We start from the raw sequence: 25329 nt of genomic DNA on the forward strand, positions 1-25329 counted from the left end.
GCGTCCTGCCCGGCCTGCGGCCCCAGCCCCTGAGCCGCTCGCCCGACCCGCGATCGTCCGCCGGACCGTACCGCCCGGCCGCCCGGGCCGCCCGCGCGTGTGTTTTGGTGTGGGCCGGCCTCCGGGCCGTCCGACCCCACCGGTCGGGCCATGCCGAGTCGCCGCGTCGCCAGACCCCCAGCGGAGCTGGGGGCCTTGGGTAAGCGGGGCCTGGGTTCAGGAGGACTCTGGGGCGGGACTGGAGATGCGGGCGTCTGCGGGTCCCGGAGGAGTCTGATGGTTCCTACAGGACTCCAGGGGTTTTGCCGGGAGAGTGTGAGGGCTCCGGGGACACTGTATTAGAGGGAAGGAAGGAGGCAGAGGATGGGGACGGGGTCCGGCCCAAGGTAAGAGAGAGGCGTCCCACTGTAGAGTGAGAAGGGGGCGGGGCCTGACCCTGAGGCAAAGAGGGGGGCGGGGTCCGACTCCGAGAGGGGAGGGGCGGGGCCTGACGAGGAGGAGGCGGAGCGCGAGCCGCGGCTGTGGGGTGGGGGCGTGGCCAGACTCCGAGAGGGCGAAAAGGGAGGGGCCTGGTTCCAAGGAGGGGCGGGGCCTGACCCTGAGAGCGAGAGGAGGGCGGGGCCTGACTCAGAGAAGGAAGCGGGGTCCGGCTCAGAGTAAGGGGCGGGGCCTGAGGGCGAGAGGGGGCGGGGCCAGACTCCGAGAGGGAGGAGGGGCGGGGCCTGGCTCTGGCGCAGAGACAGGAGAGGGCCTGTTCCGAAAAAAGAAGGGCGGGGCCTGACTCAGAGAAGAAGAGGGGGTAGCTGGTCTCAGAAGAGAAGTGGCAGGGTCTGAGAGGGAGAAGGGGACGGGCTTGACACTGAAAAAGTGAAGGGGTAGGGTCTGACCCTGAGATAAGGAAGGAGGTGGGGGCTTTCCTAACAGGTTGACAAGGGCTCCTCCAGGCCCGATCTTAAGGGGGAGAAGGAGCGAGGCCTGAGTGTGATGAAAGGTGGGGTGAATGATAAACTAGGGGACGCGTCCATGGGTTAGGGAAGGGAGCAAGGCCAGACTCAGTGGGCGATAAGGGGGAGGGGCCTGATTCAAAGGGGCGGAGCCAGGAGGGGAACGGGATGGGGCTTGGGGGATTCTCTGGTCCTCCCGCTGCATCTCCATCAGCTCATGAGACGTGCCTCCCTCCTTGCAGGGCCCGCTGACCTCTCCTCGCTCTCGCTCGCCGTTTCCAGGACCACGGGTGAGCAGCCCTCCACGGTCCCTGCCCACCTGCACGCTTAGGACGGGGGACGGGGGAATCCTGTACAGGCGGCGTTGGGCACGCCTCTGTTTGGGGGTTTCTCTAGGTCCACCTCAGCTTTCCTCTGACGGCCTGTGTCCCTCCCTGCCCGTTGAGATGGGGGCCCCAGGCGGTGATTAGGAGCTGGACAGGTAAAACTAACCACCTGTTCATGCTCTAAGAGGAGTTCTCTTTAAAGAATCACCATATTAGCACTGAAGTTAATAATTACAGGCTGATGCCACCACCCCCTCCCTGTGTGAATGTCTGCAAGTCACTTCCCCTCTCTGGGCCTCAGTTTTCCTCATCTATAAGATGGGCATAATATCAGTGCTTCCTTTTTAGGGGGATTGAGAGGATACAGGTAAACTTTCAAAGCAGTGTCAGGCACACAGTAAAGGCTCAATAAATTTTAACTATTAGTGATATAATAACAATAATAATTATTATTATTAGACAGGCTATAACAGTGGTTCTTAAACCTTCGTGTGCATCAGAGTCCCCTGGAGAGATTGTTAAAACAGATTGTTGGGCCCCACCTCTGGAGCTTCTGATTCAGTAGGTCTAGGATGGGCCCTGAGAGTTTGTATTTCTAGCAAGTTCCCAAGAGATGCTGAGAACCACTAGTCTCTAAGGTCCCTCAGCCTGTGCCATCCCAAATTCAGTGCTGCCCAGGGAAATGCAGAATCATGGCCAAATGACAAGATCCTCTCTCTTATAAATCCGCTGGGATTATGGAAGGCAGGATTGAGTCCCATCACCATGAAAACTCAGAGGCCCCAGTGGGCTGGGTCTGAGCCTCTCTCTGGGGGGAGAATCTTAGGGGGTGGGCCCCAGAAGTGCTGGCTTGGCTGTGGCAGAGGCTCTGCGGGTTCTCTGACAGGTCTGGGCGATGGTGAAAGGTGGGAGATGGCACTGGGGACAGGTACTGCCCGGGCGCTGGTTCTGGGCAGGAACAAGGCTGAGACTTTTCTGGCCTGAGACTTAGATCTTTGGTTTCAATTGAGACTAATTTCTGACGTCATCCATTCAATAAATATTTATTGAGCGCCTGTTGTGTACCTGGCCCTGTGCTGGGCAGTGCTGGGGACTCAGCAGTGACTGAGACAGCCGTGGTTCTGCCTTCCTGGGGTTCCCTACCTGGATGTGGAGGCAGACACATAAACAATAAATGAAATGTGGGATTGATTATAAAATGTGATAAAGGCCATGAAGAAGTCTGAGAGTCAATGATATCTAATAGCAGGGTGGGGATGGGATAGAGCGGGAGGGAAACTTTCCCTCGTTTTGATGGGCCAGTGAGTGACAGCTGGGATTCAAGCCGCCATCCTTGTGACTCCACACCTCACGCTCTGAACCTCCTCATTCCAGCCTCCTCATTTTATAGACAGACAAACTGAGGCCTAGAGAGGGGAAGCGGTTTACCCAAGTCGACAAAATGTCTCCTAACACTGTAGCATTTATGTAGCGCCTGCTATTGTGGCGGTTTCTAAGTGCTTCCCATTATCAGCTCATTTAATTTCCACTATAGCCCAAAGAGGGAGGCGTTATTACTGTGTCCATTTTATAGACGAAGAAACCAAGGCTCAAAGAGCTTAAGTAATGGGCCTAAGGCCACAGAGCTGGCAAGTAGCCGAGCCAGGGTTTGAACTGAGGCAGTCCAAAGCTCCAGCCACTGCTGCCTGGGCCTCAGTTTCCCCCTGCAGCCTGGGAGTTCCTTGAGGGCCTAGACAAGTCTAATTCATCTTCGGGTGCCCGGGGCCTCCACCACAGAGGCCTAAGACGGTTTTTCCAAGTTGCAGTGACTTGAGGTAGGCCCTGCCAGTATCCGCAGGGTGTCCCTTCATCTCTCCCAGCCTCAGTGTCCCCATCCACCAAGCGAGGGTGTCTTCCCCACCCTGCTGACTTCACAGATCGCGTGAGATAAGGGGTGTAGGAGAACTGCCTTCCCAGGACCAAAGGTCTGGCTGCCAGGAGCCACTCCCCGAGAGTGGAGGAGGAGGACAGGTCTGGCAGCAGGACAGGTCGGCGTCAATAAGGCCGCAGCCAGCAGCCAGCACAGGCCACCCTGGCGGGGCATCTGGCCCCGGCCTGCCCTCCCTTGCTGTGTGACCTCAAGGCTTGCGTGCTCCCTCTGGGCTTCCCCTTGTCCTGTCCACCGAGTGACAGGAGGTTGGTTTCGATTTCTCCATGGCCCCTTTCAGGGCTGAACTTTCCTGAGGAGGTAATGAGGGGCTTCCCCAGCACCACTGGCACTCCCCCCTCAGGAACTGGGGGCAAGTCCGGGAGGGCAGGTAGGCACTGCTGGGGACCAGGCCGGGATGCAGACTGGGTGACTCCCTGGAGGTGGAGGATCTGCCTCCATGGATCTTCAGACACCAGCCAATGGCCTCCCGGGGGTCTAGGGTGGGCTTTAGGGAAGGGAACATGCCCGCATTTTGCCTAGAATCTTGGGCGTCCATTTTTTTCCTGGTGATAAGACCCTTGACTTTTCCTGGGATTCTCAACAATGCTTCCTAATCTCTGGCCTAAATGTTTTGGGGAGGCATTTTGGGGTGCCATGACCCTGGGGCCCCAACATTGGGAGCTGAGAGGAGGGCAGCCCAGGAGGGGGAGATGGGGTTGGGGGTTGGCACCCCAGCGAGTCGGAGCCCCGGGTTTCCCGGGTTGGAGGAAGGGGGAAGCGGAGAGAGTTCCAGGGGGGGATGCGGTTGGGGAATCTGTCTTAGAAGATGAAAATCTTGACCACTTTCTGGATCTCACCTGTCTCTTTCTCTTCCTTCCACAGATGAATTGGGTGAGTATCACAGGGCAGGTTGGGGGGGAGGCTGAGGAGTCCAGGGGCTCACAGAGGGGAGTCTTGGCCTTCCTTGTTGGGGAGGAGCCGTCACAGCTTGACTTCGGGACTGTTGGGGGATTTTAACAAAGTCACGTTCCCAGGGTGCTTAGCAGTGCTGGACACTTAGCAAAGACGGCATATGTCAGCTGCCTTTAGTGTCACTGTTACTATGGCTGTTGTTCGTGCTTTCAGTGGACTGCACTGCACACCTGTCCCGTGCCCGGCACTCTTCTAGGCACTGGGGATTCAGTCATGAACCAAGGGCTGATACGCCAGTGGTGGAGACAGTAGGAAAAGGAGTAAATGAACAGATCGTGTTAGTTTGGGCTAAGGGCTGTTAAGGAAATAAACAGGAAGAGGGAGAGATGGCCTGGGGAAGACACGTTAGATTGGGCCTTTCTGAAGAGGCGACATTTGAGCCGAGACGGGAAGGCTGAGAAGGAGCCAGCATGGGTTGAATGGGGGGAAGTGTGGAACAGGCAGATGGGGGAGCAGGTACAGCACCCTGAAGAGGGCCGGGCTGGGTGGGTGCAAAAGCAACAGAAAGGAGGCTGGAGCGGGAGAGAGAGGCCCGGCGAGGGGCAGGCCGGGACAGCGGGGGCCAGTCCATGCAAGGCTCCCTGGCCAGAGGTGTGGGGTTTTGTTTGGGTTTTGTTTTTCTGAGATGAATGGAGTTTGGGGAGGGCGTTGACTTGGACTCTAAGGGAGATGGGAGCCACCGGAGGCTTCTGAGCAGTCCGGGGACAGGGTCTGACGTAAGATCCCTCTGGCTGCATGGGGGGAACAGACTGGAAGAGGTGAGGTTGGGAACAGGAGCCGTGGTTCAGATGGAAGGCGATGGAGGGGGACCAGGGTGGGGAGAAGCGGTGGGAACGTACATGTATATTCGAGGTAGAGGCAGAAGTTCATGGATCAGACACAGCAGATATGGGATCCTGAGCATCTGACAGAGACGTGCACCCTGCCAGCTTGAGCGCTTTGTGGAAGGTGGCTGGTGGTGCTGCTTTCTGAGATGAATAACAAGCTATTGGTCTTGTTATTATTAATCGGGGCAAGATGGAAGCAGCCGCACCTGCGATGGCCTTTATCCACATGGGAGGTGTTGGAGGCGTGGATTCGGGAGCTATGACGCAGGGGAGTGGATGAGCGGGTGCAGGAGAAGGAGACCAGGCCGCCCCAGGTTTCTGGCTTCACGAATAGCGGGATGCTGGGGGGCTGTTTGCGAGAAGGAGAGCAGGGGCTTTTTTATGTTGGGAGCTGAGGCCCCTGCCCTGGGCGCACAAAAAGTATGTCTTGAAGAAATGGATGGATTGGAAAAGGCGCGGCGGGCCAGGGCTCGGGGGTCCCCAAGGCTTTTCTTTTGGAGTCAGCGTCGCGCCCACTTTCTGCTTCTCCCGCAGAGATCATCGACGAGTACATCAAGGAGAACGGCTTCGGCCTGGAGGGGGCGCCGCCGGGCCTGGGCGAGGGGCTGCCGCGCCTGGTGTCCCGCGGGGCGGCCTCCCTGAGCACCGTCACCCTGGGCCCCGCCGCGCCCGCGCCCCCGGCCACGCCGCCGCCCTGGGGCTGCCCGCTGGGCCGCCTCGTGCCCCCCGCGCCGGGCCCCGGGCCGCGGCCGCACCTGGTCATCACCGAGCAGCCCAAGCAGCGCGGCATGCGCTTCCGCTACGAGTGCGAGGGCCGCTCGGCCGGCAGCATCCTCGGCGAGAGCAGCACGGAGGCCAGCAAGACGCTGCCCGCCATCGAGGTGGGGCCCGGGGCTGGGGCCGGGGGGCTCGCGGCGCTGCCCTCGCCCCGAGGTTCATGTGCGTGTATTTGATGGGGGGGAGGTATTATTATTGCCGTTGCTATTGTTGGAACCGGTAATGCTCTCGCCTGGCCGCAAATTGAAAAGGGCATTCAAAGAAAGGCCTTCTTCCTGGCAATTTGGCAGTGCTGATCAAAATTACCATCGCTGGTAAAGGCAGGGTAGCCTCCTGGTTCTCGAGCGAGGCCTTAAGAAAGAGCGCCTGGGTTCGAATCCCACTTCTGCCATTTACCAGCTGTGCAGCCTTGGGCGGGTTACTCAGTCTCTCTGGGTCTCAGTTTCCTCCTGGACAAAATGGGGTAGTCATAGTAACCTGCCGCCTGGGGTTGCTGGGAGGAGTGAAGGAGTTAACTATACATGGCAAGGACCTCCAAGGAGGTAAGTGCTCAATAATTATTAGTGTTATTATTATTGTCGTCGTTACTCATAGGCCGGGCCATTCCACTTCTAGAAATTGATCACATAGCTGTGCCTGCATCTGGGCAAACAGAGGGATGTCCAAGGTTATCCACTGCAGGGGCCGGCCTGGTGGCGTAGTGGTTAAGTGCGTGCACTTGCTTCGGCGGCCCGAGGGTTCGCAGGTTCGGCTCCCCACTCGCACTAACGCACCGCTTGTCAAGCCACGCTGTGGCGGCGTCCCATATCAAGTAGAGGAAGGTGGGCACGGATGTTAGCCCAGGGCCAATCTTCTTCAGCAAAAAGGGAAGGATTGACAGCAGATGTTAGCTCAGAGCTAATCTTCCTCACACACACACACAAAAAAGGTTATCCCCGGCAGCCTCGTTTGTATGGTGAAGAATTGGGAACATCAGTGTCAATCAGTAAGGGACGGGAGAAATAATCGATGAACACCTACACATGGAATCCTCTGTAGCCGTAACAAGTCTATCTGTGCATGTGTGCAGATAAATATAGATACATACAGTTAATACAGAAACATTTTAAAATGAAGATATCCTCTAGGTACTGATGTGGAAGTAGCTCCAACACATATTAAGAAGCAAAAAAAAAAAAAAAATATGGAGACACAGACCCTGCATATACTACTTTTTGTGTTAAAAAGAGGGAAAGATAAGATTTATATATATATTTTTTGTGTATGTGTGAGGAAGATCAGCTCTGAGCTAGCATCCAATGCCAATCCTCCTCTTTTTGCTGAGGAAGAGTGGCCCTGGGCTAGCATCTGTGCCCATGTTCTTCCACTTTATATGAGACGCCCCCACAGCATGGCCTGACAAGTGGTGCGCTGGTGCGCACCGAGATCCGAACCTGCGAACCCTGGGCCGACGAAGCGGAGCACGCCTACCTAACCACCAGGCCGCCGGGCTGGCCTCAAGATTTATATTTGTATCTGCTAGTATGTGCGTATAGAAACTCTGGAAGAGTATGTAAATATTGAGTCATTGTGATGTATGCCTGAAACTAATAGGATATTGCATGTCAATTATACTTTAAGAAAATTTTTTAAATGCTGTCTTCTTGACAAAAAAAAAGGAAACTCTGGAAGGAAAAACAGAAATAAATAAAGGTGATTACTTTAGGGGAGGATTGCTAAATGGATAGAGTAAGTTTTTCTTTTTTTTTTTTTTTGCTAAGGAAGATTCGCCCTGAGCTAACATCTGCTGCCAATCTTCCTCTTGTTTTTGTATGTGAGCTGCTGCCACAGCATGGCAACTAACAGACCAGTGGTGTGGGTCCACACCTGGGAAGCGAACCCGGGCTGCCGCAGCGGAGCATGCCGAACTTAACCACCAGGCCACCAGGGCTGGCCCAAGATTTTTTAACTATATACATCTTTATTTTGTTTTAAAATTTTGAATCAGGTGATGTGGTTCAAAACGTTCAAAAATATAAACATTCGTATTCAATTAACAGAATTTAAATTTAATTAAAATGAACAAAAGTCCCCCACCCCTACCCCCAGGTTCCCCCAGAGGTTCCCCTGTTGTTGTCAATATTGTTTGTATCCTTCCAGGAGTATTTTATGATTATACAGGCAAATATATACATCCATTTATACTATCCCCCTTTTTGTACGTACAGGGGAGTGTTCTATATGCTGTTCTGCGCCATGCTTTTTTTTACTTAAGAATAGGTCTTGGAGCTCAGCTCACATCAGCATGCCTAAAGCTGCCTTATTCTCTCCCCCATCATATCCCGTTGTGTGGATGTGGGATCTTTTATGATGCAAGTCTCCTATTCTTGGGCATTTAGGTTGTTTCCAGTCTCCTACTATTATAAGCAGGGCTGTAGAGAATCACTCAGTTCATCTGTTATTTCCTTCATATGTGTCACTCAAGTACCTTCCAGAAGTGGAATTGCCAGTCAAAGGTAATTTGATGGATATTGCCAAATTGCCCTCCATGGGGGTCGTACCCAGACTGTTTCTCCCACTGGTGTTGGAGAGGCCTGGTGCCTTGCGCCTCCCCAATACGGAGCCTTCAGGTGCTTTTGGATCTTTGTCCAAATGTTTATTGAACCTGAATTGTGTATTAACCATTCCACTAGCCCCAGGTGCCGGCCCCAGCTGCTCCCCGGCCTCCAGCCTCCTCCCTGGTGACCAGCTCCTAGTCCCCTCCAGATTTCCTCCACAAGGCAGCCCGAGAGGTCCCGTTAAATGACACGTCTGCTCTCTCCCCTGCTCAGAACCCTCCCTTGCTCCCCAGTGCCCTCAGGAGGACGCCCAAGCTCCTCCCTGGGCCTCCAAGACCTCTCATTGTCTGGCTCCTGCTGTTCCCACCCAGCCCCTCCTCACTCGCCCCCTCTAGCCACTGGGCCTTTGCCCATGCTGTTCCTCCTGCCTGGAGTGCCTTCCTCCTGCAGCCTGGTCACCTCCTCTTCAGCCCACCTCAGGGACACCTTCCCTGACCCCCGCCCCAGGTCTGAGCTCCCTTGAGTGAGGTCTCCTGCTTCCCTCACCCTCTCCCTCGATGGGAGTTGTTCTCGTGGCTTTATTTGGGTGATGAGCAGAACAACCTCGTCCTCCTCCCAAGTTTGGATTTTAATGTCAGAAAGCCTGGGGTTTGAGACCTGACTCTGCCACCTACCAGCCGTGTGAATTGGGGCAAGTCCAGTGCTTCTGTTGGCCTCAGTTTCCTCATCTGTAAAATGGGGCTGAAGCTCCAGCCAGCACAGGACGCAGTGAGGAAACCAGGGAGAGGGTATGCCCTCCTGCTTTCCTCAGCTAGATGGTTGTAGTTGGTGCTGTTATTTGATTTGTCTCCAGGCATCGTGACCAACAGTAGCATGCGGTCAGCGGGACATTCTGGTTAAAAGAATGGTTGACTTTGAAATGTACATTCTGTCACTGGATTTTCAGGAATGGGGCAAGTGTGGTGCGTGGAGGGGCAATTTCATAGCCCCTTATTTATTTTTAAGCTTTTTGCCTGTTTTTCCAATTTGATAGGAGATTTTTTTCAACTTTGTCTCAACTTTTTCTTTTGAAAAATTCTAGACCTGTATAAAATAGACAAGAATAGCCCAATGAACACCCGTACGCCTTCTGCCACATTTGCTTTATTTCTCTCTCTCTCTCTACGTAGTCATTATGGAGGAGGATTTGAAAGTAAGTTGGGGACATGATGATACTTCAGCCAAAATGTTTCGTCGTGTCTCTCTCTAGAACAAGGGCCTTTCCTACAATATAGGACCTGTCTAATCGCAACACCGTTATCACTCTCTGGAAACTTCATATTCATACAAGGATATTATCTAGTATTCAGTCTATTTTCGAATTATCCCAGTCATCCCCAAAATATCCTTTTCAGCTGTTGTTTTTGTTGTCTGCTTATTTGTATCTAGTCCAGGATCACGTGCTACACTTAGTTGTCAGGTCTTGCCGTGGCCTGAATGTCTGTGTCCCCCGCAAATTCATGTGTTGAAATCCTAACCCCCGAGGTGAGGGTAGCCAGCCCTGGTGGTCTCGTGGTTAAGATTCAGTGCCCTCACGGCCGCAGCTAGGATTTATTTCCCGGTCAGGGAACCACACCGCCTGTCTGTCTGTCGGTGGTCATGCTGTGATGGCTGCGTGTTGCTGTGATGCTGAAAGCTATGTCACTGATATTTCAAATACCAGCAGGGGCCCCCAAGGTGGACAGGTTTCAGCAGAGCTTCCAGACTCAGACAGGCTAGGAAGAAGGACCTGGCCACCCATTTCCAAAAAAATTGGCCATGAACACCCTATGAATGGCAGTGGAGCATTGTCTGATGGAGCGCCGGAAGGGGAGAGGATGGCACAGAAAGACCGGGCAGGGTTCTGGTCTGCTGTCCACAGGTGGCTAGGAGTCGGAATCAACAGCAGTAACAACAAAGGTGATGGTATTAGGAGGTGGGGCCTTCAGAAGGTGCTCAGGTCAGCAGGGCAGAGACCTCATGAATGGCATTAGTACTTTTATAGAAGAGACTCGGAGAGCCTGCTTGCCCCTTCCACCACGTGAGGACGCAGTGGGAGCTCAGCAGTCTGCAGCCGGAAGAGGGCCCTCACCAGAGCCCGGCTATGCTGGCCCCCGATCTCGGACTCCCAGCCTCCGGAGCTGTGAGAAATACGTTTCTGCTGTTCACACGCTACCCAGTTCATGGTATTCATCATAGCAGCCCGACTGGACTGCGACAAGTCTCTCTCGTGTCTTTTGACCTGGGTCAGTTCCTCACTGTCTTTGTGTCTGGGGACGTGGACATTTGCGGAGGACAGGACAGGTGTTCTTTTTTTTTTTTTTAATTTTATTTATTTATTTATTTTTCCCCCCAAAGCCCCAGTAGATAGTTGTATGTCTCAGTTGCACATCCTTCTAGTTGCTGTATGTGGGACGTGGCCTCAGCACGGCCGGAGAAGCGGTGCGTCGGTGCGCGCCCGGGATCCGAACCCGGGCCGCCAGCAGCGGAGCGCGCGAGCTTAACCGCTAAGCCACGGGGCGGGCCCCAGGACAGGTGTTCTGTAGAATGTCTTGCGTTCTGGCTTCGCTGGCGGTTTCCAGATTAGATCAGGTTATGTGTCTTGTTGGGAATACCCCAGCGGTGATGCTGTGGCCTCCTCAATGTCTCACGTCAAGGGACATAGGGTGGCAGTTTGTCCAATATCAGTGACGCTGAGTCGGATCCCGTGGTTAAGGTGGTGTGTTCGTCTGCTCGGGCTGCCCTAACAATACCACAGACGGGGGTGCTCAGACAGACATCTCCTTCCTCACAGTTCTGGAGGCTGGAAAGCCAAGATCAAGGTGTCGCCGGGCTGGTTTCCTCTGCGGCCTCTCTCTGTGGCTTGCAGACGGCCACCTTCTCTCTGTGCCCTCACATGGTCTTTCCTCGGTGTCCGCTCTTGTCTGGTGTCTCTGTGGGTCCAAATGAGGACATGATGCAGGTTGGGTTAGAGCCCACCCTAATGGCCTCATGAACTCAGTCACGTCTTGAAAAGGTCTGTCTCCACGTACAGTCACATTCTGAGTGACTGGGCATTAGGGATTTAACATATGAATTTTAGGGGGCTGCAATTCAGCCCATAACAGGTAGTGACAGCCTGGTCTCTCCTGTAAAAGTCCAGCTTTCCCTTTGTCATTAGTGAGTTATCTGCAAGGTGATTCTTCGAGGCTGTATTGTCCCCAACTTTTTGTTTCTAAGTCTTTCTGGGCAATTATTTTGGCTTAGTGTTGGTTTTGATTTCAGAGAGTTAGAAAAGTACAAGTCCAACCATAGGGGATGACCTGTCTCTGAATCTGGATTCAGGATTTTTAATCCTCATCTTTCAGAGGAGGAAACTGAGGCCCAGAGAGGGTAAGTCACTTGCTCAGGGGCACACAGCAAGTTCTCTCTAGGAATTCCCACCGTTTACTAAGTGCTCCTGTGTGCCAAGTACTTAATAATACCCATTTTACAGATAAGGACAGTGAGACCAGAGAGGTTTATCACGCAGGCAGCCAGTGGCAGAGCCTGGTTTTAGTACCAGGTCTGACTTTCTCCAAGCCTTAATGTCTTATCCACGGTCTTGTGTGACGTCTCGAAGATGAAAAGCTTTCAGCCCTGCAGCCTTCATGAATCCTGAGACTGTTGACTCTGAGCTTTTCAGAATCCCCTAATATTACAACGGGGAGCTGGTTAAATGAATGATTTAAACCCTATCTGACTCAATGAAATTTATAGACAATATTACTTCCCTCTACTCATAATCATCCCCAAATCCATAATGCCCTAAATTGAGTATGAAGGAGAAATAAGCATGGAGAAGCACATGTATTTCAGAATGTAAATGCTCGGGCACAGCGCCAGGGAAACATAAGGAAAGTAGCAGGTTTTTTGTTTGTTTGTTTGTTTTTTTTTTGGTGAGGAAGATCAGCCCTGAGCTAACATCCGATGCCAATCCTCTTCTTTTTGCTGAGGAAGACTGGCCCTGAGCTAACATCCGTGCCCACCTTCCTCTACTTGATATGGGATGCCACCACAGCATGGCTTGACAAGCGGTGCGACAGTGCGCGCCGGGGATCCGAACCGGCGAACCCCAGGCCGCCACAGCAGCGCACGCGCATTTAACCGCTGTGCTGCCGGGACAGCCCAGTAACAGTTAGTTTTGACCTCATTAATGCAGCGGCGGCAAATGCAGCCTGACCCAGCGGGTGGACTTGGTGACTTAAACGCCACACACCCAGGGTTGCTCTTGGTGACGGGATTTTCCAAAGTGGCAAACAATTCCAGTTCTAAACAAAATCTAGTCTTCTCTCAATTAGTATGGGGATTGTAGTCCTTGAAAATTCAGCATATTTTAAAATTATGGGAAAAAGTTACTATATACCCTTCACCTGTGTTTACCACATTTGCTGTATCTGTCACTTTCTCTCCATATGCACACACGTACACACACACACACAAATACACACGTTGTTTGTTGCAAATGAGTTGTAAATATGGTGTGACTTCACCTTTAGATATGTCAGCCCGTATGTCCTAAGAATTAGCTCCTAGGAAAATTAACAATATCATTTAATGTACCGTCCATACTTAAATTTCCCAGTTGTCCCAAAAATGGGTTTTATCATTGTTTCCTCCTCCTCAATCAAGGATCCAATCAGGGATCAGATGTTGCATTTCATTGTCCTGACTCTCTAGTCCCTCTCCTTTTTTTTTTAAATTGAGTATATTTCATCAAATCTTAAGTGGACAGCTATATGCATTTTTACATATGTAGACACTGTGTAACAACCAGCCGGGTCAAAATACGTTATTTGTTCTCTTTTCACCGAAAATATGACGCACATCTTTTTACTGTCTTTCACGACACTGATATTTTGACCCGGTGACCCGCAGTGTGGGCCCGTCTGGTGCTTCCTGGCGAGGAGATTCAGGTGGTGCTCTGCGGAGGGGCCGTCAGGGAAGTGACGTTGTGTCCTTCCCAGCGCGGCCCATAGGGGGCGCCCGAGTCATTCTGGCCCAGGATTAGTGATGCCGAACTTGGCCAGCTGGTTAAGGTGGTGTCGCCCAGGTCTCTCCACTGGGAAGGTGCCTTTCTCTCCTTGTCATCAGTATGTCATCCGGGGGACATACCTGGAGACCCGACCTACATCCAATTTTGAAAAGTCGAGTGGCCAAAGAAAGCGCATCTGTGGGGCAGCCATCGTGTCATGAGGCCCCCAGGCCACCAGAAGGGTCTTAGCAAACAGCCTTGTATCCTCCTGGGGGGAGAGGAGTTTGGAAAGGAGGCCCCGGGGAGTCTGGATGGGCGCATGTGTCTGCAATGGGACCCCCACAGAGCCCCTGTCTTCCTGCAGCTCCGAGACTGTGGAGGGCTGCGGGAGGTGGAGGTGACCGCGTGCCTCGTGTGGAAGGACTGGCCTCACCGAGTCCACCCCCACAGCCTCGTGGGGAAGGACTGCACCGATGGCGTCTGCAGGGTGCGGCTCCGGCCTCACGTCAGCCCCCGGCACAGGTACCCAACCCCTGACCCCTGACCTCTGACCCCTTGCCCTTGGTCACGGAGTTTGCGAGGGGCTGAGAGTCACCCAGGGAAACCTTAAGAGAAGAGGCAGCTTAGCCAGACTCTCCCCACTGCATTTCCTAGATGGGGAAACCGAGGCCCTGGGGCGCTGGAGGGTCTTCCCTCAGCCTGGAATCCTGCCACACTCACGTTCACACACATTATATGTATCCCCATTTTGCAGAGGAGGAAACTGAGGTTCAGAGAGGTGAAGGAGCACAGATAGCCAATGGCTGAGCTGGGATTCACTCCAGATCTGCCTTAACTGCAAGGCCCATTCTTTCTCTAGCTTCATAATTTGTATGTTTTCAATAAATAAAAAATTAAAAGGCTCAGAAAGGATGTACAGTGAAAAATAAATTTCCTTCCATCTTTGGTCTTCCAGCTGCCAGTGCCCCTTCTTGGAGGCAATTAAAAATATGCTATGCATATATCTTTTTCTCCCCTTATAAATGGTAGCAGACATTTGCACCTCGTTTTTATGTTCCAGTACGTCTTAGAGATCTTTCTATCAGTACACTGAGAGCTGCCTTATTCTTTTAATTGGCTGTATAGTATTCCAGTGCGTGGATGTGCACAATTCATTGAACAAGTCCCCTATTGATGGGCACTTACGATGGTGCCACTCTCTTGTGGCTCCATTACTAACTGTGCTGCAGTGAATGGCTTTACATATACATCATTTCTTCTCTAGGGTAAACTCTTAGAAATTAAATTGCTGGCTCCAAGTCTCTACATTTATACTTTTACTGATTTATAAATGTAGTGAAAATGTCGGCTCCGTGAGAACAGGGATTTTGTCTCTTTTGTTCCCTGCTGTGTCCCCCAGCACCCAGCCCAGTGCCTGGCACACAGTAGGGAATATTTGTGGCGTGAATGACTACTGCCGTAGTATACCTCCGAGGTATAATTGCTGAAGCCGTTTACAGCGCCCCCGCAGTGTGCGAGGGCGCTCGATTCTTCACAACTTCACCAGCGGAGGTCATTATCAAACTTTGATCTTTGCTGTTTGGATGAGTTTTAAAAAATTGGCCTTGCATTGGTGGTGAATTTGCAGTTGTCTTATGATGAATGAGGTCAGCCAGTGTTTTCATGTGGTGAGAGCAGGTGTGTTCCTAGGTGCTCGCAAGAATCCTCGACCCCCTGAGGGGCTTGAACCCCGGACCCCTCGTAATGCTGGGACCCCTGGGCCTGGGGCGCCTCAGCCCCTGAGACTGTGAGCCTGGGGGCTGTATGTGCTGGAACCCCCTGTGAGTTAGGGCTACGCCGACCCCCTCCTGAGTACCGCCCTTCCCTGCTCTCCCCCCATCCAGCTTTAACAACCTGGGCATCCAGTGTGTGAGGAAGAAGGAGATCGAGGCCGCCATCGAGCGGAAGATTCAGCTGGGCATCGACCCCTACAACGGTGAGTCCCAGTGCCTGGCCTGATCCTCGCGTCCTCCCAAACCCTGCGCCCCCTCTGCACACCCCCGTCCCCTCGCCTTCTCCAGTCCCCACCATCTCCTCCCTCGCTGCCCCCCATGCCCCACCAGGGCCTCCACCCCCTCCCCCCACTCAGCCTTCCATATCTCTCGCACAGCCGGCTCCCTGAAGAACCATCAGGAAGTGGACATGAACGTCGTGAGGATCTGCTTCCAGGCCTCTTATAGGGACCAGCAGGGACAGATGCGCCGGATGGACCCTGTGCTCTCAGAGCCCGTCTATGACAAGAGTGAGTCGAGGGTGCTGTGTCCATTAGGATTGTCCTTGGCCGCAGGTACCAGGAAGCCCCACATACAATGGTGTGAGCAAACAGCAAGTTCTTTATTTTTATTTGTCTCAGTTATTAAGTCTGTTCTTGGTGATTCAACTCAGCAAAATCAGGGTACTGTTTCAGCAGCTCTGTGATTCTCTTGGCTTTTCCCTCATGGTCATGAGATGGCTGCCACAGCTCCAGACATCATGTCTGTGTTCAAGGCATGATGGGCAGTGTCACTCTGTATGGTGTGCATGTTGTACACTGCCCAATTCCAGGGATCAGCATTTACTATGTAACCTATGGAAATGGGGCCTCCTAGTGTTATAGAATGAACAACCTGTACAGCTGTACTAGGCAGCCCTAGGGAAGAGGCAGCGTGAGTAACAATGTCTCTCTCTTTTATAGAGAAAATAATATATTCCTCAGAATCACCCTAGTAGACTTCTGTTTATGTCTCATTGGCCAGAACTTGGTCCCATGGCCACCCCTAGTTGCAAGGGAGTCTGGGAAAGCAAGTATTTAGGTTTTTCATCCTCTATAGAGGGGTATAGGCATGGAAGAGGGGATTGGGAACAGCTGTTAGATTTTAGCCAGCCTACAGTGACTGCCAGCCACAAGCATCAAAATGGGGAGGGATATTAATTTATTCAGGGCTTTTATGGATGCAAGAGATAGAATCCCAACTCAAATAAGGAAAAAAAGAAGAATATGTTTGTTCCATTAACTAAAAAAATCCAGAGGTAGCACAGTGCTTCAGGTCTGGCTGCATCCAGATCCTCTGTGATGGCATTAGGGATCTGTCTCTTTCTGCCTCTCAGCTCTGCTTCCTCTACTTTAGTCATTCTTGGCAGGGCCCTCCCATGCAGGGTAAAATGTGTGCAGCTCTAGGCTTATATGCTACCAGCTTGGCACCTCTCCCCCACTCCCAAAGAGAGCTTGTCTTATATAGTATTTTTGCTCAAAGTCTCAGGACTGTCTCTCATTGACCAGGTTTTGGTCATGTGCTCTTCTCTGACCAATCAGCTGTGGCCAGAAGGAGGCGATGCTCTGATTGGCCAGGTCTGGGTCACATGATCATTGCTGAGCTGGGAGTGGGCTCAGCCCCACCCAGTCTCCAGGACTGAGATGGGGGTTGGTCCTTGAAGGAAAATTGGGGCGCTGTTAACAGAAGAAGGGCCAGGACTGGCAGATGAGCAAAACAACGGCTATCCACCACAGATTTCAGGCCATCGACCCTTGTCTAAGAATCGTCTCTGACCCCTGACCCCGCTGGCTCTCCCTGAGGTCTGAGGGTCCCCTTTTTGGCTGGACACTCACCAGACCTCAGCATGGGGGCCTCACGATTGCCCCTTAACCCCTCCAGCCTCAGCATCTTCTTTTCCCACCCGGACCACGGGTTCCAGGAGGATCTTCTCCATTTCCCCCTCCCCACGGTCCAGGACGGGCACCCACGGGGGACCTGGAAAGGGTTTGATGACCGAATTCTCGTATTTTCTTATATGCCCCTTCCTCTCGCTCCTTCCCAGAGTCCACGAACACATCAGAGCTGCGGATCTGCCGAATCAACAAGGAGAGCGGGCCGTGCACGGGTGGCGAGGAGCTCTACCTGCTGTGTGACAAGGTGCAGAAAGGTGAGGGGCCTGGGGCCGCGGGTGGGCAGGCGGGGCGGGGTCTGGTTGCCCACAGGGGAGCCGGGGAGCCCAGGAGGGTGAGGAGGAGCTGACCAACTGAGGCTGCAGAGTGGAAGGATCTAGAAATCTGGTTTTGGGGTTGAACAGAGACGGCTGATTCATTCCTTCCCTCCCTGAGTCGCTCCCTCATTCACGCACGAAGACGGGGGGCTGAATGTGCCGACCACACGGGTGCCAGGTGGTCCTGGCCCTCGCGAGCTCACTGTCCAGGGGGTGCTGATATTAAAATCGTGGGGTGGCATAAATAAAGGCTTTATGACAGTTGTGACAAGGGCTACGGATGAAGAAAACAGGCCGGGAGACGCAGCTCCTTTACTTCTTTCACGTCTGTTTAAAAGTCCCTTCTTCAAATAGGGTTTAAAAAAAGAAAAAGCCTCCCGGGCTGGCCTGGTGGCGTAGCGATTAAGTTCATGCTCTGCTTCAGCGGCCTGGGGTTCGCAGGTTCAGATCCCAGGTGGGGACCTACGCACCGCTCATCAAGCCATGCTGTGGCAGCATCCCACATACAAAATAGAGGAAGATGGACACGGATGTTAGCTCAGGGCCAATCTTCCTCACCAAAAAAAAAAAAAAAACCCTCCGCCCAGGATTGCCCATCTGGAGAGAGGGCAGGAGGGAGCCTTCCCTTTTACCGTCTCTATCTTTTCTGTATCCTTTGCATTTTCTATCACGTTAATCTATTAGAAATAACATCACCACCAACAGTAATAAAGAGCTAACGTTGACCTTGCTCCTGCTGTATGCCAAGCTCTGTCATAAGTGCTGTGTATGCACCATCTATTAGATCATCTATTCGCCTAAGAGTTCTAAGAGGTAGATATTATTATTATACCCCTTTTGCAGATGAGGAAACCAAGGCACAGCAAGATTAAGTAACTTGCTCAAGGTCACACAGCGAGGCAGGTAGAGACAGGATTTGAATCCAGGCGATCTGTGCTGTTCATCGTTTCTTCTGGGAAGAACAATAAAAAATAAAGAGAGAGAGTTGGAAAACAATTCAAGAAGATGGTGAAAAAGTAATATTTGGAGAAAAATAATGCTGAGAAAGGGGATAGGGAGGAATGGCTGGGGGGGTTGGGGGGCACAATTTTACTTAGAGGGGCCAGGGAATGCCCCTCTCAGGAGATGATATTGGAGCCGTGAAGGATCTTTGTGGCCATCTGGGGAAGAGCGTTCCAGCAGAGGGAACAGCAAATGCAAAGGCCCTGAGGTAGCAGCAGGTCTGGTTGTTGGAGGAACAGCAAGGCCAATAGGGCAGGAGGGCAGTGAGAGAAGAGAAGAGCGGGAGAACCTGTCAGAGCCTCAGGGATCCCCTCCATCTTTTCTCAGGTTGTGTGATTACATAGTTAACGTCTGTCTCCCTGACTGGTCATAAGAGCAGGACCTGGGGCTGTCTTGGTGAGCAGCTGTGTCCCCAGAACCACCCAGTCCAGGGCCAAGCACGCATGAGGTTCTCAGGAAAAACTTTTGTTTTTCAAATTCTTTTCTTTTACTAATACTCTTTTGGCTACAAAGTTTACTCTTTTTTTTTTTTTTCCCACCATTTTAAAGTGTATAATTCAGTGGCATTTAGTATATTCATAATGCTGTGCACCACCATTCTCCAGTTTCAGAACATTTTCATCGCTTGCAAAAAGAAATCCTGTACCCATTAAGCGGTCACTCCCTAGTCCCCCCTCCTCTGGTCCCTGGCAACCACTAATCCGTTTTCTGTCTCTGTGGATTTGCCTGTTCTGGACATTTCCTATAAATGGAGTCATACACTATGTGGCCTTTTGTGGCTGGCTTCTTTCACTCAGCGTAATGTTTTTGAGGTACATCCATGTTGTAGCATGTGTTAGTACTTCATTCCTTTTCACGGCTGAGTAATAGTCCATTGTATGGATGTACCACAATTTGTGTATCCCTTCATCCACTGATGGGCATTTGGGCTGTTTCTGCCTTTTGGCTGTTATGAATAGTACTGCTATGAACATTCATATATGAGTTTTTGTTTGACAGCTGTCTTCAATTCTTGTACATATGTACCCAGGAGTGGGAAGTTCTTATGAAATGTTGAATGAATGGACAAGTGGTTATTGGGTGGCTCCTCATGCTGGGACACAGCTGTGACAGAGACAGGCCCAGGCCCTGCCCTCACAGGGCTCTCAGTTCAGTGGGAAGTAGAGAAAGAGATAGAAGTTATGAATGTGGGTGATGCCAAGAAGGAAGAAGACAAAGTACTGAGACTGAACAACAGGAAGACCAGACATGGTCCAGGCATCTGGGAAGGCTTCCCAGAGGAGGTGACATTTAAGCTGAGACTTGAGGGATACCAAGGAAATTGTTAGGGACCAGGGAGTTGGGGCCAGGGCAGGACACTGTTCTAGGTGTGGGTGAATAATGAGAGGTGGGCGTGAGTCCTGCACCATCATTCATTCACCGGCCAATCTCGGGCAGGTGACTTCACCACCCTGAACCTCTGTTTCTTCATCCCTGAAATGAGCCACTGGCAGGGTGACATGGGATCCCAGCTACCCAAGAAGTACCCTACAAAGAGTTAGCATTTGCTGAGGATGGTCTGAGTTCCAGGCCTGAAGCGAGTACTTTGCATAATGCTGATAGAAACAATCCTTCTTAACACGGACTCGGCACCTGTTATATACTAAGCCTTCTTCCAAACTCTTTACTTGGGCTGCCTCGTTTAATCCTCCTAGCAACCTCCTAGCAACCTGTGAGGTCAGTACCATGATGTTCCCTCTGTAAAGGTGAGGAAACTCAGCCCAGAGATATCAGGTAACTTCCCCAAGCCCTGGTAGAGCTGGCGGTGAAGAGCTGTAGCCCACCTGGATTCCCACCACTTGCTCGCTGTGTGACCTTGGACAAGTGACTTCACTTCTCTGTGCCTTTGCTTCCTCCTCTCTGTAACGGAGTTCCCAAAGGTACTCTGTTCCTAGGGTTGTTGTGTGACTTAGAGGCAATCTGTGTGTGTCTGACACATAGAAAGCCTCAGTGTATGGAGTTAGTGTGATGAGAGACAATGCAATAAGACAAGAAAAAGAAATAGCAGGCAGAATAACATACTGAATCCTGAGTCTTCCACTACCAGCCCTGTGACCTCGGGTAAGTCTCTTCACCCCTCCAAGCCTCAGTTTCCCCATCTTTAAAGTGGGTGTGTACAAAAGAGTTGACATAGCAGATCTGAGACTGTCATCCTTTGAAAGCCCTGCTTACAAGGTCGACCCTTGGCTGGCTTCCAGGCACTTGGATTTTGGGAGGGTCCCCACCGTTCCCTAACCACTAAGAGTGGCTCCCCGTGCCTAAACTACTTGTACAAGCCAAGTGGTTTGTGCTGAACACCTGCTTTCCTTCTGGGCATCTGGAATCTGTATATGTGCCAGGTAGAGGCTGCCCACGTGACTAGCCCCCAGTAAAAACCCTGGGCGCTGAGTGTCTAATGAGCTTTCTCCTTAGACGGCATTTCACATGAGTTGTCACGGTTTGTCACCCAGGGGAATTGGCATGTCCTGTGTGACACCACTGGGAGAGGACTTGTGGAAGTGAGCGCGACTATATGCTGAGTCTTGTGAGTCCCCTTAGTGAACCGCTGACTCTGACAGTGGTCTTCGGGACCCCTGACACCGTGGGAATATTAATTCTACCTGCCTTTCCGGTTGTTAAAAGGATTAAATGAGATAATATATATAAAACACTTACTGAATGGCACACAGGATGTGCTCAACAGAAAGCGAGCTGCCGCTATGATTCGTTTTATTCTTAGGAGTGTTGATTTGGGGGGAGGCTGAGTGAGATGGGGGCCCAGTGGGCCAGTGTCCTGGCTCAGTGGACGTCTGTCCTTCGTTTCCCGCCAGAGGATATATCAGTGGTGTTCAGCAGGGCCTCCTGGGAAGGCCGGGCTGACTTCTCCCAGGCCGACGTGCACCGCCAGATCGCCATCGTGTTCAAGACGCCGCCCTACGAGGACCTGGAGATCGTGGAGCCTGTGACAGTCAACGTCTTCCTGCAGCGGCTCACCGACGGGGTCTGCAGCGAGCCTCTGCCCTTCACGTACCTGCCTCGGGACCACGGTAACCACGGCAACCCTGGGTGACCCGCCACCCTCGCCCGTGAGACCAGGACTTTGGCCTTGCTTGGGGCTACCCAGAGGGGAAAGGGGAAGAGGCTAGGAGCGGCACAGACTGGGGTTCAAATCCTGGCTTTGCCGCTTCCTGGCTGTGCGACCTTGGCCTCTCCCAGCCTCATTGTCCTCCTGTGCAAAATGGAAATAATAATTGTACCCATCTCATGGCGTTTGGGGAGTATTTAATCATCTCTCCCCTCAGCACGCCTGTTCATGCCTGGCCTTGTGTTTGGTAGTGCTGGGGACACAGCAGTGACCGAAATGGCCCCAGCCCTGCCCTCATGAGTCTCACAGTCCTGTGGAGGGACAGACCCATTCCCATACAGTGACAGCAAGAGTAGGCAGGACTGGGATGGAATTGCTCAGGGGACTCAGATTGCCTGGAGGGGGCATCTGACCCAGGCTTAGGGATCAGGGAGGGCTTCCTGGAGGGGGAGACGGCTGAGGATGGGAGGATGACTAAGCAGTTCTCTAGGGAAGTGGTGGGAGTTGAGGAAGAATGTTTGAAGCAGCTGGAACAGCAAGCGCAAAGGCCCTGAGGCAGGATTGTGCCTGGAATGCTCCAGGAACAAAAAGAGGCCAGTGTTGCTAGAGAGGATTTGGGTGTCATTCTGATCATGGTGTGAACATCTATTTGCATTGGTTGGCCAAGAACTAGAACAACTCAACAACTTCCTAAATGGTCTCTAAAAATAGTTCTTAATTATTACTATCGATGGATTACTTTGTATATCCCTGGTGTCTCCTGAACAGACAGCTACGGTGTAGACAAGAAGCGGAAACGGGGGATGCCTGACGTCCTTGGGGAACTGAACAGCTCTGGTATGTCCCCTCTGCCCCTCTCCACACTCCTCTCCAGGGCCCTGGGAGGGGAGGATTGACCCCCAGCCCTGCCTCACCCTGGGCTGGGGAGGAGGGGCTGTCGGGGTCCGGGGTCCTTATCTCTGCCTTCCCTCAGACCCCCACGGCATCGAGAGCAAACGGAGGAGGAAAAAGCCAGCCTTCCTGGACCACTTCCTGCCCAGCCAGGGCCCAGGTGGGTCCCGGCGGTCATCCCTCCGCCCCCTTTTTACTGGTGAAGCCCAGAGAAGCGAAGTGTCTAGTCTAAGGATACACAGTTGGTCCGCGGTGGAGTGGGGGGTCGCACCTGGGCATCTGTATGGGTTAGTGATGATGGATGTGACACAGGGGGCAGGGAGTGGATGGTGGGTAAGTGGGGGCAGTTGTCAGAGCCAGCCAACCTCAAATTCAGAGCCTGCCTCCATCCCAGCCACCCTCTGGCCTCTTCTACCCCTGCCTTCATCTCAACTCACATGCCAGCCTCCGGTTCCCATGAACTCCAGCCCTACCTGGTTGCCATCAGAAGACTCCCCACCCGCTGACCACTAGATCTAAGAATGCTGCCCCCAGCCACCCCAGGGTGCCCAGCTCCCAGCCAGCCACCAACCACTCGGAGTCTGTCAAGCCCGGACCACTCCAGCCAGTCCCACCCTGCCCTGGAGGTTTCAAGTACCCCCTGTCCTTTCTGCCTCCCCAGTGGGTAACCAATGCCAAACAGCTCCGCCCCTAGCAACCACCAATCCTAGCGAATTTCACCAACCTTCAATCCCCAGTCCCGGAAGCCCCTCCTCATCAGCCAGCTACTATTTGTCAACTTCCTCCACCACCCCAATTTCCCAATGTCTAAAGCCCCCCTCTCTCACCCTTGGGGCAAAGCCGCCTGGGCACCATAGTATAATGGTTAGGAGCATGACCTCTGGAATCAGACTGAGGCCACATTTTAGCCACCGTGTGATCTCTTTGGGCCTCAATTTATTCATCTGTCAGATGGAAACCCTACCTCTCAGGGTCTTTTCTAGAAGTTAGTGAGGTCATGTCACACAGTTATTTAGCACAGTGGCTGCACAGAGTTAGTGCCCAGGAGATGTTAGGAACTTGCCAGAAATCAGGAGTGCCACCTGCATTTGTTATGATCACATTTAACTGCATTCACAGCAAAACACAAAAGAACAGGGGCTTCAACAGGACAGAATTTTTATTTCTCCTCTCACATAAACACAGTCCAGAGGTAGGGTGGTCCGGGGATGGTTTGGTGGTTGCATGATCTTCTGATTCCCAGGATCCTGCCATTTTCAACTCACAATTTCCATCTCATGGTCCAAAATGGCTGCTGCAGCTCCAGCTATCATGCCCACATTCCAGCCAGCAGAACTTAGTCTCAGAGCACATCAAGCTGCAAGAGAGGCTGGGAAATAGAGTCCCAGCAGCCCTGTGTCTCTTTCTGAGATAAACGTCACCAGCTTTTGCTGATGAGATTTGTCTTGTCTCAAAAAGAGACACTCTCCTCTAATGACACTTATCATTTGACCTTCCCATTTGTGGACTCATGACTTCTCACTTGGGTCTCCGATGGTGTGGAGATTTCACTTTTGGGGTTGGGGAGCTTCCTCATTCTTGGGGAAAATTCCCCAGCACTGCAGGAGTGTGGTTTCAACCCTAGTTCCACAACTCGCCGGCTGTGTGTGACTGTGAATTATTTTGCCTCAATTTGCTTATTAAATGAGCATGGTGATAGTCGTTACTCAGAGGTTCTTCTTGGGATTAAAGGAGACCACACTGGGGCCGGCCCCATGGCCTAGCGGTTAAGTGCATGCGCTCCACTGCTGGCGGCCCGGGGTTCGGATCCTGGGTTCACACTGACGCACTGCTTTCTCCCGCCATGCTGGGACTGCGTCCCACATACAGCAACTAGAAGAATGTGCAACTATGACATACAACTATCTACTGGGGCTTTGGGGGAAAAAAATAAATAAATAAAAAATTATAAAGGAGACCACACTGATCACACATTTAGTATGGGGCAGGACTTCGGAGTTAGGACCTGGCCAGAAGCTGGCCCTAAAGTCCCCCATATTTCCTTCTCTCTCTCCTTCTTCCTGCAGGCCCGTTCCTACCACCATCAGCACTGCTGCCAGACGCAGACTTCTTCCCTGGCACCGTGTCCCTCCCCGGCCTGGAGCCCCCCGGCGGGCCGGACCTCCTGGACGACAACAGCTTTGCCTACGAAACCACCCCCCCTACGCTCTTCACCATGCTGGACATGCTGCCCCCGGCGCCGCCACTTGCCAGCGCTGTTGCGGGCAACGGGGGTGCAGGGGCTGCGGTTGGGGAGCCCCCCGGCCCCGAGCCGCTCATGCTGGACTCCTACCAGACCCCGGGCTCCGGGGACGGGGGCACTGCCAGCCTCGTGGGCAGCAACATGTTCCCCAACCAGTACCGCGAGGCCAGCTTTGGGGGCGGCCTCCTGTCCCCGGGGCCTGAGGCCACGTAGCCCCCGCGGGCGCAGAGGAGAGGCGCTGGGTGGGGAGGGAGGTGGAAGGGGCCTTGCGGACCCAGCCGGGATGTCCAGCACCTGCATCCCCTTGGGCCGCCCCCAGTCCGTCTCCCGACCTCCTCATTCTTCTCAATTGGACATCTTCAGCGCTGGCGAGAAGCTCCGTAGCACGGGTTTCCCGTGAGCCCATTTTACAAATGAGAAAACTGAGTCCGGAGAGGGGGGGGGAAGGGGCGTGGCGCCCATGCCCCAGCTTGTGAAAGCCGCCTCGGCCCGACAACCGAGGGGCACCTTCTCCAGACGGATTCTAAAAAGTGTACAGACGGAAGGAGGGTACAGAGCCGCGGCCCTCCTTCCCCAGGCCTGACGGTGGGGGTGGGTTGTTTGTTCAGAGTCTTCCTAATAAAGATGAGTTTTTGAGCCTTGGGAGTCCCGTCTCTTCTCCGCTAGGGGAACACCGCAGGCCCTCGCGCACGGAGGCTCCAGAATCTCCTCCGCGCCACCGTTCCCTCCTCCCGGCCACGCCCCTCCACCAGGCCACGCCCCCCGCGTCGGCGGAAGCGCGCTCCGCCC

The 25329-nt window shown here is 52.9% G+C and overlaps 1 protein-coding gene across 1 annotated transcript; it reads left to right on the forward strand.

Annotated features, from left to right (window-relative positions):
• On the forward strand, window positions 1-25203 carry RELB (RELB proto-oncogene, NF-kB subunit). Its single transcript, XM_058529548.1, has 11 exons — window positions 1-199; window positions 1187-1234; window positions 5513-5859; window positions 13668-13825; window positions 15187-15278; window positions 15453-15584; window positions 17138-17242; window positions 21154-21369; window positions 22176-22244; window positions 22381-22458; window positions 24365-25203. The coding sequence occupies exons 1-11, from the start codon at window positions 151-153 to the stop codon at window positions 24751-24753; spliced, it is 1683 nt and encodes a 560-aa protein (XP_058385531.1). The 5' UTR covers window positions 1-150; the 3' UTR covers window positions 24754-25203.
• Window positions 25204-25329: the final 126 nt, after the last annotated feature.

The sequence above is a fragment of the Diceros bicornis genome, chromosome 34, assembly GCF_020826845.1.
Source record: "Diceros bicornis minor isolate mBicDic1 chromosome 34, mDicBic1.mat.cur, whole genome shotgun sequence".
In the NCBI taxonomy this organism is placed as follows: Eukaryota; Metazoa; Chordata; class Mammalia; order Perissodactyla; family Rhinocerotidae; genus Diceros; species Diceros bicornis.

What these genes read in the sequence shown, in the direction of transcription:
- RELB (XM_058529548.1), top strand. Translation starts at nt 151, where the DNA reads ATGCCGAGTCGCCGCGTCGCCAGACCCCCAGCGGAGCTGGGGGCCTTG. An exon ending in CGCCGTTTCCAGGACCACGG is followed by an intron (nt 1,235 to 5,512) that starts GTGAGCAGCCCT and finishes CTTCTCCCGCAG; the next exon opens with AGATCATCGACGAGTACATC. An exon ending in GTACCTGCCTCGGGACCACG is followed by an intron (nt 21,370 to 22,175) that starts GTAACCACGGCA and finishes TCTCCTGAACAG; the next exon opens with ACAGCTACGGTGTAGACAAG.